The sequence below is a fragment of the Magnolia sinica genome, chromosome 10 (genome assembly GCF_029962835.1).
Source record: "Magnolia sinica isolate HGM2019 chromosome 10, MsV1, whole genome shotgun sequence".
NCBI classification, from domain to species: Eukaryota; Viridiplantae; Streptophyta; class Magnoliopsida; order Magnoliales; family Magnoliaceae; genus Magnolia; species Magnolia sinica.
In genome coordinates this window covers 68,822,267-68,839,493 of record NC_080582.1, presented here as the reverse complement: position 1 = coordinate 68,839,493, position 17,227 = coordinate 68,822,267, and the positions used below count along the sequence as shown (strand labels likewise).

The window sequence follows — 17,227 nt, the reverse complement described above, 5'->3', positions numbered from 1 at the left end:
CTCACTCTTAATCCCTATAAAGTAAAATCCTTTTGTGTTGCCATGAAAATAGACGCTCGATGTACCCAGGAGGAATTAATTATTTCTGATGAAGAGGTCTTTGAACAATATACATGGGTTTTCAAATTTAACAAGTTGGGCCCATGCTCTGGTAATCATAACCATTGATATGTTTTGTCCCACCTTGGATGGGCTATGCCCCAAAATCTCCCTAATAGGCAATCTTAACTGTTGATTTGTGGCCTAAAGATGGATGGGAAATTGAGCAATGGTCCACATTCAATAGGAAGGGGTCCTAAATTGGTCACCACGATAAAATCCAGTCTTGCTGATCTTTTGGGCTCAACCCATAAATTTTGGTAGGTAAATAGACCAACGGTTTGGATTACCGGAGCATGGTATTCACTTGTTAGAATTGAAAACTCTCATACATTGTGCTGAAAAACAGGTACATGCATCATATATTTCCTATCGGCTTGGAATATCCTTGACTTCAATCCTCTACACTTGAAGAGTTATCATGAGCTATAAGGCAGAGAATATGCACAAGATACTTGATCCTTGAGTTTATAGACATGGGCCTCATATCTTGGTGATCTAGATCATTTATCTGAAGGTACCTAAGGTAGATAAATGATACCCCAAAAATCTCCCTCATTGGAAGATCTCAGACATCCAACCTTGGTCTGGCTTATGTTCCATGTGAATCTCTCTGCATTTTCTTCTGAATTGTCTCTCTACAAGACATTGATCAAAGGTCAGGTTTCTTCCATTAGGGGTGTTTTTGAGGAGTCTCCCATCAATGTCAAGCCCCAACATATCAATTGTCTTGATCACAACGCCACAAGCCTTGTACAAACTCAAGGGGCTTGAGGATGTTGTGGAGCTCAAGGGGCATGGTATTCTGTAACGGTAGTGGTGGCCGTAACGGCCACCAAGGTTTTAAAAAAAAAAAAAAAAAAAAAAACCTGAAAAGAAACCTATATCGGCCCCATAACGGAACATATTATGAGGCCATTACAGATCATTTTTTTCTGCAACGGCCATCATGGCCATTACGACTCCATAACGCGTAACGGTGGCACCGTTAACATTATGAAACAGCCGTTACGGTACACCTCATCAGGGACCATAGAATTCCTCACATAATCTGCAAGCATGAGCACCACCTGACATTATTCTACCAACAAGTAATTAAAATTAGTTTACCACACAACTCCGTAAGGATGTAGAGTGTATGCTTTTCGTTGCAAAGGATATCAATTGAAGTTTAAAGAGATGAGGAAGCTTTCAGCTTGTTGGTAACTACATATCATAACCGCCAACATCCATGAAAGATATGATATATATGAATGAACAAACATTATCTGTTACTAAATTTGAGCGGTTTTGGAAGTTGGTAATATTATAGATGCCAAAAAGAGCAAGAGATATGCATGTATTCGAACATGGTTGCTACTTACCTCCAAAAAATTATCTTGTCGAAGGTAACTGCACGTCACTGCTTTTCCTAAAATGCAAGCTTTGGATCCAACTGCACGCTTAACCATCCAATATCCCTAAAATGATTCCTTAGAAGGCATCAGAAGTAACCCGAAGTAGAAGAAATAACCTGCAAAGGCTTATTGATTTTTTTTTATTTTTTATTTTTAAAGAACTCTGCAAAAAAAATTCACACCTCTATGATACTTGGAATAAGTTTGAATCTTGCATCCCGAAACATGTCAGTCCCATCCACAAATCTTTTTAATAAAGATCCTTTATTTATGGGTCTGTTTGCTCCATAGTAGAGAGCCAGACTGTAGTTTGGTTTTGCTGGAACCTGCCGATTGAAGAGACACAGAATCAATATATAGAGGCCAGACTGAAGAACATAATAGCAAGAAAGATTAATGACACAGCTTATTCAAAATACAACAGAAGAAAGACAATACATGTCCATGTTCTTTATATGCAATATGTAGAGGGAACTGGTGAATAAAATAATAAGTTTTCATTGCATATTCTATAATCACAGTGGCCTCTATATAATTGATATTATATGATCCATCATCTTCTCTACCATTAACACATGATATTATAGAGACAGAAGAGAGAAATAAAAGAGATAAAATGATGGAGAATGAGAGGATACATTATCCCTCTTGCAATGGTTTATTTATAATTGATGGTTATAAGAGATAATATCACCATAAAAGAGAATACGAAATGAGAACACAATAAATGAGAAAAAAATCCTCCCAGCATGGTGCTTTGTAGGAGCATACAGAAGTGATTCTTTAGAACTTATAACATACAACAACTACATTCTCAATATCTTCCCCTCAAGCAGGAGCATAGATAATCCACATGCCCAGCTTGCCCAAGTACCAAGAAAACAAGTACACATCACATCACTGTTAGATTATCGTTTCTCCATTCACCATGGGTTGGATCATCTATGGTAGGCTCCATGAAATCACTTTTAGATTATTGATTTCCAAGTCATCATGGGATGGATCATCTATAGTAAATGCCACGACATCACTATTATATTATCATTTTCCCAATCATCATGGGATAGATCATCTACATTAGGTGCCACAATATCACACGGTTTGGATCATCTATGGTAGGCTCCATGAAATCACTTTTAGATTATTGATTTCCAAGTCATCATGGATGGATCATCTATAGTAAATGCCACGACATCACCTATTAGATTATCATTTTCCCAATCATCACGGGATAGATCATCTACATTAGGTGCCACAATATCACATTTAGATTCTTTCTTTCCCAATCATCATGGGATGGTCATCTACAACACATAGTGTTGCCGCCACCACATTATTGTTAGATTATCTCGTTCCATGTCAATATGGGATGGTTCATTTACAAAATGCATCACGACATCATTATTAGATTATAAGTTTCCTAGTCATCATGGGATGCAGAAATTAATATAGAAGAGAAAAGAAGAAGGAAAAGAGGAGGAGAATGGGAGAAAAGAGAATGAGAATAAAATAGGGTTTTCACGACCGCACTCACTCTCTTATATTTAGGTGGTAAAAAAGAAAAAATACCCAAAATACCCCTAACAACATTAATAATATGACCTTCCAAAATCGTAAGATGAACTAACTAATAAATACTGAGAAACAGGACTCAAAACCAAGACTTGGTGGGTTATACCTCCATATGGTCCCTCAATTCACCAATCCAAGTGGACTGTACAATGGTTCAGCCCACATCCATATTCGTTAACACTCTACCTTAAGCTAGAGCATATATGTCAACGATGCTAAGCTTGGAATAGATGTGTGCCTACTGAATGTGATTAAGAGCCTTCATGAACACACCAGCAAGTTAATCTTAAGACTGAACATATGGCATAGAGATTTCACCACTAGAGACCTCACATATAAAGTGACAGTCGACTTCAACCTGCTTGGTTATCTCATGATAGACCAGATTATTGGCAATATAGGATGTAGCAAAAAAACACTTGAATAGATTTTGGCCATTGGAGACAATTTACTCCATTTAATTTTATTGAGGTTATTTGGACCCCTAAAAAATCAGATGGATTTATGAATCCAGATTTTGGATTACTCTTCATCTCCATGAGAATAATCAATTAAGATGAATACTGCAATGCTTACACAAATACGAGTTGACTTTTCATGGTAGAAGAATGCCCCACCTACGCGCTCCACACGATACACACACCACACTTGACGAGAACAATCAGCCCATACATCCAACCGTTCCAACCGAACACAAGAGAGGTGATGATCACAAATACAACATTCGACATCTCACACATGGACTCTTACATCTCCCCCCCCCCCCCCCAAAGAAAAGAGAGAGAGAGAGAGAGAGAGAGAGAGAGAGAGAGAGAGAGAGAGAGAGAGAGAGAGAAGAAACCCTAGGTTTCTTTAAAAAAACTTTCAGCACGAGCGATATGACAAGAGGAAAAGAAAGAGGTGAATATGTGAGATAGAGTGAAAGATGGAGTAGATCATAAGAAAATACTTTTTGACACCATGTAGATTAATATAGAAGAGAAAAGAAGGAAAAGAGGAGGAGAGTTAGAGAAAAGAGAATCAGAAGAATAGGATTCACACACCCCCACTCTCTCTTATATTTAAGTAACAAGAATAAAATGCCCAGGAGTACCCCTAAAGACATTAACAAGATGACCTTCCAATCCTAAGAGAACCTACTTAGCTAAATATTAAGAAACAAGACTTAAAACCAAGACTAGGTGGGCCGTACCACTGTACAGCCCCTTAATTCACCAATTTAGGTGGGGTCATACAATGGTTTGGCCAGTGTTTGAAGTATCGACATTGCTACAAGTTTTGTTGGCTAGGGATACGGAAACAATATCGATATCACCGATAACCAGAAATGTAGGGAAACATTAGGAAAACATGGGAAAAACGGTAGAAATTTTCAGTGAAACTTCAGGAGATGCAAAAATACACATTTGCATATTTAGGAATAAAAAAATTGCAAAAAGAATGCATACATAATAAGTTTCCATTTATTGGGGGCATAAAAGCATGTGTTGTTGTAAGAAATCAGTCCAACCATCCCATCTATCCATCCAACAGTGTTTTAGAATATCGATAACGCATGATATTTCGCTGAGAAATCATCGACAATTGAAAAGAAGACGAAAGAATGTAGTCTCGATCAGTGTTCGAATGATCTCTGATATTATCGGAATATCTCCAATATTATCTTTATCTCTAGCTCAGCGATACCGATAATGTTGGTAGTATAGAAATTCTAGGTATTAGCAATGTATCGCTAAGTATCATGAACGTACCAATATCGCTAATGTAATCACCAATATTTTCAACTATGTAAATTCTAGGTGTCACTTGTATTGTCAATGCATCAATATCGCCAATGTATCACCAATATTTTCAATTATGTAAATTCTAGGTAATGCCTGTATCATAAGTGTATCAACGATATTTCAATAATATTGCCAACGTATTAATATCATTAAAATTTTGTATATTAGAAAAAAAAATTTCAATTTTTTTCATAGGCACATGGTTGTATGTAGTGTTCAATTTGTCATTGATAATATCTCGATATTATCGATATCCAACATGCGTGATATTGAGACCATAATCTTTCGTTTCCTTTGCAATTGTTGACGATTTCTTGGTGAAATATCATATGTTGTTGGTATTTTACAATATCGATGGATGTTAGGATGGAAGGTTGGATGGCTAAATAGGCTGCATGGGATGGCTGGACTGATTTCTTACAGTAGCACATGCTTTTAAGGGCCCATTAATTGGAAACTTGTTATGTATGCATTCTTTTTTCTTTTTATTTTATTATTATTATTATTATTATTATTATTATTATTATTATTATTATTATTATTTTTAATTTCTAAATATGCAAATATGTACATTTTAACATCTCTTAAAGTTTCACTAAAATTCCATAGTTTTTCCCATGTTTCCCCACATTTCTAGTTATTAGTGATATTATCGGCGACATAAATATTGTTTTCGTATCCTTGGCTAGCGATACTGATACTTCAAACACTAGGCTTGATATTGCCCATGTTGCATTAATGATAATATCATTGACAATTTGATCACTGCATACAACCATGTGTCCATAAAAAATTTTGAAATGGAATTTTTTAAATAAACATATTTTTGTTGATATCGATACAGTGGTGATGTTATCGAAATATTGTCGATACATTGGCCATACAAGGGACACCTGGAACTTACATAGTCGAAAATATTGGTGATGCATTGGCGATATAAGCGACACCTAGAATTTACACAATTGAAAATATTGGAGGTACATTGGCAATACTTAGAAATAATCGTTGATACCTGGAATTTTTTATACTATCGGTGTTATCGGTATCATTGAGCTAGAGATAGAGATAATATTGGGGATACTTTGAACGATGGGTTTGGCCTACATCCATATTCTCGCTTACAATCCCCCTCAAGCTGGAGCCAGTGTTCGCATTGTCGATGAAATGTCGATAATATCACCGATAATATCAGTGTCTAGCGACACCGAAACCCCCATTTTTCATTTCTCTCTAGATTATCAGCGAAATATCGGCGATATCGTCGATAATTTTGGATTTTTTGCGACAAAGTAGGTAAAAAGCGAAAAAAACCGAAAAAAAACCTTTGATTTCGGTAATAGCTGGTTGATGGTTGATCGGAACTCGGAAGAAAAGAATCTCGTGGGCAGCAATTGATAGCTCTCGTCTTCGACAGAGGTAAAGAAATCTAAAAATTTCCCTTTTCTTTGTTTGATTGGAAGATTGATGTCACAAATACATGATTTTGGCAAAAAATTAGGGATTTTGGGAGATTGAGATAGGATTTTGAAACCCTCATCGAAAATCCCCCCTCTTCGCGGAAAACCCCTCTTCGTAGACGAAATCCACTCTTTTCTTTTCTTTTTTCTTTCTTTCTTTCTTCTTCTTTTTTATTTTATTATTTTATTATTTTTTTTTAAATTTTTTTATGCTTTAGAACTTTTGAAGCAGACCGGGCGCATGGTGCGCTTCAGCATACTGAGTAAACTCTCTGGGCCCATCGTGAATGTATGTGATTTATCCACGCCGTCCATTCATTTTTCTAATTCATTTTAGGGGTAAATCTCAAAATTAAAGCATATCCACAACTCCAGTGGACCACACCACAAGAAACAATAAGAATAATGATTTTCACCGTTGAAACCTTCTTAGGCCCACAGTGATGTTTATTTGTCATCAAACCTTTTGTAAATATCAGCTTGATTCAAATTTTCTATGGCCACCAAGAAGTTTTTAATGATATGCATTCAATTCACACAGTTTCCTGTGGTGTGGTCCATTGAAGATTTGAATCTGGTTCATTTTTCGGATCACTCACTAGCCGTCATATATGATGGACGGTGCAGATGTAAGGTACATACTTCATAATGGATCCCACAGTTAGGGATCCACCGGAAGTGGATTGGCTGGTGTACCTCACACCAGCTATATAGCTGCTGTAGGTACGTGTCATGCGAAGACGAGCACTGACGCTCCTCGAGCTCCGAGTTGTATAAACAGTTCAAAGGAGATCAAAGTTATGTTGGCCCCACAGTGATGAATTTATTATATCTACACCGTTCATCTGTTTTTAGAGTTCATTTTAGAGCATTATCCAAAAAATGAATCATATCCAAAGATTATATGGACCACACCATAGATAGCAGCGGAGATAATGATTTTCACCGTTAAACAATTTGTAGAGCCCACCGTAACGTTTATTTTGCATCCAATCTCATAAAAACACAAATATTTAAATGAAGAGGAAAAATAATTTTTATATTGATCCAAAACTTTTGTGACCCCAAAAAGGGTTTCAATGGTAGATGTTCAATCCCCCACTGGATTTTACAGTGTGGTCCACTCGATAGTTATATCCGTCTTATTTTTCGTCTAAAGCCTTAATACGAGCTCTTCAAATGGATGAACGGTTTGGATATAACACATACCTCATGATCAGACCCACGGAACTTGCTGACGTTAATAGCCGGTGTGAGGTACACCAGCCAATCCAACTGCGTCAGAACAGAAGTGGATTGCATACTGAGTAAACTCCGTGGGCCCATCGTTATTTACGTATTTGATCCACTTTGTCCATCCATTTTATTAGATGATTTTAAGGCACAAGCCAAAAAATGAAGCACATCCAGAGCTTAGGTGGACCACATGAAACTGTGTGAATTGAATGTTTACAATTGAAAAATTCTTAGGGGCCACAAAAGTTTTGTATCCACTTGATATTTCTGTTTTTTATTCATCCATGTCCCTGTGATCTTATGAATAGTTTGGATGACAAATAAACATCACTGGGCCCTATGGAGATTTCAATGGTGGAAATCATTATTCCCACTATTTCATATGGTGTGGTCAACTTGAAACTTAGATAAATTTATTTTGGTTATTATTAGAGCAATTTCTTATGAAAACGTATACTTTTTTGGGCCCCATTAAATGAAAAATTATTAAATAATGCATTTTTTTATTATATATTTTTAATTTCTAAATATGCAAATGTGTATTTAGGCATGTCCTGAAGTTTCATTAAAAAATTTCACCGTTATCTCCATGTTTTCGCATTTTTCTCCGCATTTCCGATTATCGGCGATAACGATATTATATCTTTTTCTCTGGCCAGCGAAACTTGTAGTGATACCGACAACTCGAACATTGGTTGGAGCATAGATGTCGTCAATGCCAAGCTTGGAATAGATGCTTGTAGACTAACTGCAACTAAGAGCCTTGGTGAACACATTAGTAAATTGATTTGAGACCAAACACAAGGCGGGGACATTCACCACTGGAGATCTCACATATAAAGTGACAATCAACTTCAATATGCTCAGTTCTCTCATGATAGACCAGATTGTTTGCAATATAGGATAGATTCGAATATCGGTATCACATTGGTCGATACGGCCATATCGTATCAACTAGATAAGATATGCGATACGGGTCTGTATCGGCTCGTTATGAAGAAAAAAAAAGGTGACGTATCAGCAGTGCAGCATCAATATTTTATAACTATATCGGTTTCAATCGATACGGCAAAAAAAAAGGCTCTAACAACTTTTTTTTTTCCTTTCTTTTTTGCGTTTTCTATGGGTTTTTTCCTTTTCTCCTTTTTCTTTTGATTTATTTGCAGAGAGGGATTGTTTTAAAGGAATTTTTTTACCAAATCTAGATCAAATTCGATGATCGAAACTTTTTTTTATTTTTGCCAAATAGAAGAATCGAAACTCCTAGGTCCAGTTTTGCAAAAAAAAAAAAAATTTTAAAAGGTAAAAAGTATTTTTTTTTTCGATGTTGTTTCAATATGGAATCCCATCAAAACAACAATATAAACCATTTTGATAAGATCTTGGCTGATTTGATATAGATTTGGGGTATTTTTTTCCTTTTAATTTTTTTTTTATTTATGCAAATATTTATAAAAATTATAGAAAAAAAGTTTTTAAATTAGTCTTTTTTATTGATTCTTGTTATGATGATTGAGTATTAGAAGACTATGGATCTACTAATTTGTTGAATACTTGGGACGTTTTTCTTTTTTTCTTTTTATGCATGTATGTTTTGAAAATTAAAAACAAAAAAAATTAATTAGTCTTTTTTTTTTGTATAATGCTTGAGTATTAGAAGACTATAGATCTACTAATTTATTGATGATTTGAGGCTTTCTTTTCTTTTAAAAATTTTTATTTACACATGTATTTTCTGAAAATTTCAGGAAAAAAAATTTAAAATTAGTTTTTTTTTTCTTGAGTATTAGAATATGGATCTACTGATTTATTAAAGATTTCAGTTTTTTATTTCTTTTTTATTTATGCGTGTATTTTCTTTAAAAAAAAAAAATTAAACTCATTTTTTTCTTCTGATTCTTGTTATAATGCTTGAGTATTAGAAGACTATGGATCTAATGATTTCACACATGCATTGATTAAAAAAAATATTTTCTACAGTGTTTCTATTTCGGATTAATTTTTTGGCATTTTCTCTTCTCTTTTTTTTTTTTCCAGTAAATAATTCTAGGAAAATTATATTAGTTGATAGATAATCATATTAGCAATATATGATATGAGTTTCTAACATATATCAACACTTTATACCCAAAATTATCAACACCACACCTTAAAATAGATCAACCCATCGGGACAATATGCTTACCAAAGAATGCTCTGATACACCATTGAATACATGGTTAAAACACACAAAAAGAAAGAAGAAAGATAGATTCTTGAATATCTCATTTTTTCCTATTTTTCTAATATTGTTATGCATTTTTTTTTTTTTTGCTTAAAAAAAATTATATCCAATACAGGATGATATGGCCCGCTACGACCTCGATACCGATACGTTAAGCCATATCGTATCATTTTTTTGGCAGGCCGATACACCGATTGACGTTGACATTCCGAACCATGAATACAGAGGTAGTTTAAAACACCTGAATTGATTGAGATAGCTGGAGATAATTTATTCCATTAAATTTTATTGAAGCTATTTGGGACTCCTAGAAAATTAGATGGATTTATGAGCCAGATTCTAGATCACTCTTCATCTCCATGAGAATAATAGATTACGATGAATGCCACAATGCTTATATAAATATGGGCTGACTTTTCACGACAAAATAATGCTCCACTTGCACACTCTACATGATACACACACCAAGCTTGAGCAGAATAATCAGTCCACACTTTTAAATATTCCAACCAAACACGAGACAGGAAGATGAGGAACACAACATTCCCCTCTTACAGGCAGGAAGAAGAAGAAGAAGAACCTCATTCACCCTCTTACATGCAGGAGGAAGAAGAAGAAGAAGGAAGAAGAAGAAGAAGAAGAAGAAGAACCTCATTCACCCTCTTACATGCAGGAGGAGGAGGAAGCCCCGATATCGCTAAAAATATTGCCGATTTCCGAAAATGAGGGGAAACATTGGTAAAACATGGGTAAAAAGATGAAACTTTTCAGGGAAACTTCAGGGGATGCTAAAATACACATATTTGCATAAATTAGGAATAAAAAATTTGAAAAAAGAATGCATACATGATAAGTTTTCATTTAATGGGGCCTATAAGTATGTGCTGCCATAAGAAATCAATCTAATAGTAACACAACAATCACTTAAATCTCACTAAACCAATTCACAAGCAAACAAGCATGCATAATGCATTCATACATTATACATCGATGCGTAAATAAACATATAAACACAATACATATGCATGATGATCCAACCATCCAACCATCAATCCATCCATCCCATCCAACAATCCATTCATCCAATCCATCCCATCCAATCATCCAAACATCCATTCGTCTAATTTATCCATCCAAAAATATATCCATCCATCCCATCTATCATCCAACCATCCGATTCAGCCGTCTATCCAAACATTTTGAATTAGCAATTTTTGGCAATATTGATACTTTGGCAATTATTTCGAAATATTGCCAATACACTAGTGATACAAGCGACACTTGGAATTTACATAGTCGAAAATATTGGCAATACAAGTGACACTTGGAATTTATGAAGTCAAAAATATTGGTGATACATTGGTGATATTGATACATCGGCGATACATAATGATATATCATTGATGCTTGAAATTTTTTCTACTTATCGGTGCTATCGGTATCTCCACTAGTGTTATCGGTATCGCCAAGCTAGAGATATAGATAATATTGGGGATACTTTGAACAACGATGACAAGTAAAGAAAAGAAAGAGGAGAAAAAGTGAGATGGAGTAGATCATAAGTGAATATGCTCTGATACAATGTACATTAATATAGAAGAGAAGGAAAAGAGAAGGAGAGTTGGAGAAAAGATGATGGGGACATCTTACGCACACGCACGCCCCCCTTACACATGTACGCAAGGAGGGCCCCACCTTCGATCTGGATCAATGACGACATCCCATGGCCTCTTAGTTAGAGGACTGTGTTTTAGTTCCTTGGGGTGGACCCGATCATCATGTGGATCCCAACATTGGATCTCATGATCGTGGCCCACTACCCTAGGTGACCTAAGACTTTAAGTTTTGCTTATTACCATTATTAGAAACATTATGAATGGTTTAGATTGCATTGATTAGATTGCACATGGCGCGACTTTTGAGGTATAGGTTTTTCTTATAAATAAGCAACCCCTTGTAGGGTTTTTTCATTGAAGATGATTAATAAAATTCTGCGTTTTCCTACTTCTCTAATTCTCCCAGTTGTAGAAACTTAATTGGGTGCAAAACCCTCTCTTCTTCAAAGGGCTAATTACCGTGGTGTAAAGCCACACCCATCCCAAATCGCCCCCATCTCCTACCCTCCATATTCCTCATCTTTTACAGTCATCCCCTCATTAAATCCACTCACATTTGTAGCTAATCTTTCCCCTACAACAGATTTCCAGAAACTGGCCCTGCAGGAGGGCTGAAACTTCGATGGAGCATTGTGTTCAAATCGATCATCCGTTTGGCCTGAAATATGGAGGAAAGGTGGCCCATCCCTGACCAACCAGGCCCTAGCTGGCCAATTCCAGATTCATGGGCCCCACACACCTACGGGCTGGCATTCACGCAAGTGCGTCAAGCCGGTTTGTTGTCCACATGTGCGGGCTGATCACAAGTTCCCTCTCGTTTCTATTTCACTCCTCTTTCGCCTAGTTTCCATAACCCTAACCCTATATCATCTCAAATCCCCAAGTACTATTCCACTTTTGAAACCCTAGGTTTTCCCGAATTGAAACGTGAGAATCTCTTGGATTGAGAAATAATCCTTTGCATGTGTGGATGAATCTACTATCCTTTGAGCATTGTTTGGTCTATAATTTTTAATTGATTCAGTCCTAACAAGTGTAGGCTTGGACACTCGTAGATTCCCCTTGTTGAATGCTTGACTTTATTTAGGATGTGGAATTATTGTGATTGTTTCTAAATTATTATGATCTAAAGTCTGAAAGCTTGCACTTCATATCTAATTTTCATGTCCTGCATCAAATTTGGTATCAAAGCTTATGTTTTTCATAGGAGATTGCATTGCATGTTTAGAGTTTAGTCTACTCATGTTTATGTTGCATTAAATTTCATCATATAGGGCTGTTTAGGACCCATCATTCACAACATAGACTGCTGAATTTTCTATTGTCAGAAATTCCCAACTGTTTGGATAGTTATGTTGCTGGAATTTTAGGAGCGCTGCGTAGTTTCCCTCATATAGAGTCCTATAGGAGCATTTAGTCCCATTTAGACGCATATAGTTGCATTAGAAGACCTTTGAGTTGAGTGAGTAGTTGTATGCGCACACATACTGGTCGCGGTTTTGGGTTGCACCCTGTACTAAATATGGAGCAATTACAAGAGTCAATGGACAACATAACCCGGCAGTTTGAGTCTTTGGGTAGGCGCTTGGAACAATGTATTGACCAACGCTGGGATCGGCTTAATGTGCGCGTTACCCAACTAGAGACTTCCGCCTGGGCAAACCCCACCATTGGGGAAGATGCCCAATCTCAGGCAGGTGGTCAGGAGGATAGACAAGAGAATGGGGGTGGCTAAAGAAACAGACATGAGCGTGCACCCGTGCACCCACCTCGTGAGGGGCATCATGATCATTATGACCCAGATGCGCAACTCCTCAAGAGAGTTAGAGTCGAGGCCCCTACATTTAATAGCCACTTGGGCCATAAAGCTTTTTTAAATTGGTTGGCAGATATGGACTACTATTTTGAGTGGTACGACATGTCGAATACTCGTCGAGTCCGATTTGCCAAGATGAAGCTTGTGGGCCAAGCAAAGAGGTTTTGGGCTACAGTGGAGCGAAAGAAAGAGAGGTTGAGGGAACCCCCGATGGTCCATTGGGGAGAAATAAAAGAAACCCTTAAGGAAAAATACCTCCCTTTCTCTTATCACTTGAGGTTGGTTGAGGAATCGAAGTTGAAGTCTACGCCTCTCCATATTCTAAATACGAAAGACTTTGAGCAAGAGATTGAGTCAGACTCGATGGTGTATGCACTTGTGGCTAGGGAAAGTGCACTAGAGGCTAGTGTAGAGTTGCCCACTGAGGCCATTCCGGTAGTGGATGAGTTTCATGATGTCTTTCCCGATGATCAACCGGATGAGCTTCCCCTTATGAGGGATATACAACATGCCATTGATTTAGTCCCTGGAGCGACTCTACCAAACTTGTCTGAGGTGGTTAATCGGAGTGAGAAATTTGTTCCAAGTGTTTAGTGAGGGAGCACACCAGGACGTGGGACACTGCATTACCTATCGCCGAGTTCGCATTTAATAGTTTTGTCAATAGATCCACAGGTTTTAAGTCCTTTTAAAGTCGTTATTGGTTATAAACTTAGGAAGCCTATTAATCTTGTCCCCATGTCCTTGTCCCATAGGCCATCAAAGTCTGTAGTCCTTTGGACATCACATTCATTTATTGCATCAAGAAATCAGGCGAAAGATCAATACTAGTAATGAACATTACAAAATTTCTGTTGACCAATATAAACGATTTAAGGAATTCAATGTAGGGGACTGTGATGGTCCGTATCAGGCTAAAGCAGTACCCTCAGGGAGCCGTTCGTAAATTACACGCGCGTAGCGCTAGACCATTCAAAATTATAAAATGAAACGGTCTCAATGCGTATGTGGTAGATCTTCCACCTTCCATGGGAATTAGTTCCACATTTAATGCGTAGGATCTAGTTGCATTTCAGGGGACCACTGATGCATTGTTCAGCCTCTCACCTAACCATCCTGATTCCTCAAACCTTTCCTTTGATCCATGGCCTCCTCCCGACCCATTTTCCTAGGCTCTACTTCCCATACCTACCCTGCCCATACCCAGAGAGGAGATAGAGGATATTCTGGATCATCAGATAAAATGGACGCCAGATAGTAGATTTTAAAAGTTCCTGGTCAAGTGGAAGTCACGCCCAACTTCAGACAGTATATGCCTCATTAAGGAGGAGCTTCAGAGACTTGATCCTGACATCTTGGAGCGGTTCAAGAGTTTTGTTTCGCCAGTGGCGAAATCTTCGCAGTTGGGGAGAGTTGATGGGGACATCTCGCACACACGCACGCCCCCCTTACATACATATGCAAGGAGGGCCCCGCCTTCGATCTGGATCAATGATGACATTTATGGAAGGCCTCCTAGTTAGAGGATTGTGTTTTGGTTCCTTGGGGTGGACACGATCATCATGGGGATCCCATCATTGGCTCTTATGATCGTGGCCCACTACCCTAGGTGACCTAGGACTTTGAGTTTTCTTATTACTGTTATTAGGAACATCATGAACAGTTTGGATTGCATTAATTAGTTGTTATTTTTTATTACTTCATCTTTAAGTAATAGTATACGCACATTGTGCGACTTTTGGGGTATAGGTTTTTCTTATAAACAGGCAACCCCTTGTAAGGTTTTTTTCATTGAAGATGATTAATAAAATTTTGCGTTTTCCTGCTTCTCTAGTTCTCTGAGTTGTGGAAACTTAATTGGGTACGAAACCCTCCCTTCTTCGAAGGGCTAACTACCGTGGTGCGAAGCCACACCCATCCTAAATTGCCCCCATCTCCTACCCTCCATATTCCTCATCTTCTACAGTGATCCCCTCATCAAATCCACCCACGTTTGCAGCTAATCTTTCCCCTACAACAGATTTCCAGAATCTGGCTATGTAGGAGGGCTGAAACTTCGGCAGAGCACTGTGTTCAAACCGATCATCCGTTTGGCCTGAAATTTGGAGGGAAGGTGGCCCATCCCTGGCCGACCAGGCTCTAGCTGACCGATTCCAGATTTGTGGGCCCCACACACGGGTGGCTACCATCCATGCACGTGCATTAGGCCGGTTTGCTGTCTACACGTGTGGGCTGATCACAGGTTCCCTCTCATCTCTATTTCACTCCTCTTTTGCCTTGTTTCCAAAACCCTAATCTTAGATCATCTCAAATCCCCAAGTTCTATTCCACCTTTGAAACCCTAGGTTTTCCCGAATTGAAACATGAGAATCCCTTGGATTGGAAAATAATTCTTTGCATGTGTGGATAAATCTACTATCCTTTGAGCATTGTTTGGTCTATAATTTTTAATTGATTCAGTCCTAACATGTGTAGGCTTGGACCCTCGTAGATTCCCCTTGTTGAATGCTTGACTTTATGTGGGATGTGGAATTATTGTGATTGTTTCTAAATTATTATAATCTAAAGCCTGAAATCTTGCACATCATATCTAATTTTCATGTCCTGCATCAAAAGAGATATTTAAGTGATAAACAAGCAAAAGTGCCCAACGTACCATAATTACATTACCAACAAGACCTTCCCACCCAAAGATAATTTAATTAGCTAAATACTACAAAACGAGACTCAAATCCAAGATTAGGTGGGCCGTACCACTATACGGCCCCTAATTCACCAATCCAAGTGGACCGTATAGGAGGTAATTAAAAACACTTGAATAGACTTGGACCACTGGAGTTAATTTACTCCATTTAATATTATTGAGGTTATTTGGACCTCTAGAAAATCAAATGGATTTAGGAATTTGCATTTTGGATCACTCTTCGTCTCCATGAGAATAATAGATTAACATGAATAACACAATGCTTACATAAATACAAGTTGACTTTTCATGGTAGAAGCATGCTCAAGTTGCACGCTCCACATGATACACACCACGCTTGATGAGAACAATTAGCCCACACGTCCAAACATTGTAACCGAACACGAGAGGTGATGATCATGAACAAAATATTCAATCTCTCACAAGCGGACGCTTACATAGGTCCGACACACCAAAAAAAAGAAGAAAGCCTAGGTTTCTTTTGAAAAAAAAAAGAAGAAAAAAACTTTAAGAACAACACAGTCATGACAAGAAGAAAAGAAAGAGGTGAATATGTGAGATAGAGGAGTGAAAGTTGGAGTAGATCATAAGTAAATTCACTTTGACACCATGTAGATTAATATAGAAGAGACAAGAAGGAAAAGAAAAGGAGAGTTGGAAAAAAGAGAATGAGAAGAATAGAATAGTGTTTACATGTCCCCGCTCTCTCTTTTATTCAAGTAATAAGCAAGCAAAAATCCCAAAGTACCCCTAACAACATTAACAATATGACTTTCTAATCCTAAGATGATCAAATTAGCTAAATACTAAGAAACAAGACTCAAAATTAAGACTAGGAGGGCTGTAACACTATGTTTTTTGAAATGCGATGATCGTTATTGCAAGGCTGAGGTTAAAAGAATAACATTTATAGAGAAGAAAAGAAAAACAACATGGAAAAATATAAAAGGTAACCAATTGCCTTAAAAGCAAGTGCCCATTTCAATATATTTTCTTTAGCCCTCTTGAATACCTCCAATACTGGATTGCTCCTATTCGGAAAGCACCTATTGTTTCTCTCTTCCCACACAGCGCAAATACCGGCCAACAGTGACATCTTCCATACCACCTGCCCTTCCTTTCTAATCCGTCCCCCATGCCAAGCCCGGAAGAAGCTATTGATAGATCCTAACATGACCAAAGAAATTCTGAAACCTTGAAGGAACTTTCCCCATACTTCACCAACATAGGAACAATGAAGAAAGAGATGGCCCACCATCTCCTCATTTAGCATGCATATCAAACATGCATTCAGCAACACCATATTTCTCTCTCTAAGATTA

The 17,227-nt window shown here is 37.5% G+C and overlaps 1 protein-coding gene across 4 annotated transcripts in view; it reads right to left on the bottom strand.

The window, feature by feature from the left end:
* The window catches only part of LOC131216921 (protein ENHANCED DISEASE RESISTANCE 2-like), a 188,758-nt gene that overhangs the window by 24,375 nt on the left and 147,156 nt on the right, over positions 1-17,227 (bottom strand). For 2 of the 4 annotated variants that reach the window (XM_058211537.1, XM_058211536.1), the window contains exons 19-20: positions 1,679-1,822; positions 1,464-1,559 (exon numbers count right to left, since the gene is read on the bottom strand). The exons of 1 other annotated variant lie outside the window; for it this stretch is intronic. In XM_058211537.1, coding sequence (XP_058067520.1) covers positions 1,464-1,559; positions 1,679-1,822 — 240 coding nt within the window. Of the gene's footprint in view, positions 1-1,463; positions 1,560-1,678; positions 1,823-16,871; positions 17,073-17,227 lie in introns of those variants that run through there. One more of the 4 variants, XM_058211538.1, reaches the window with a different exon arrangement.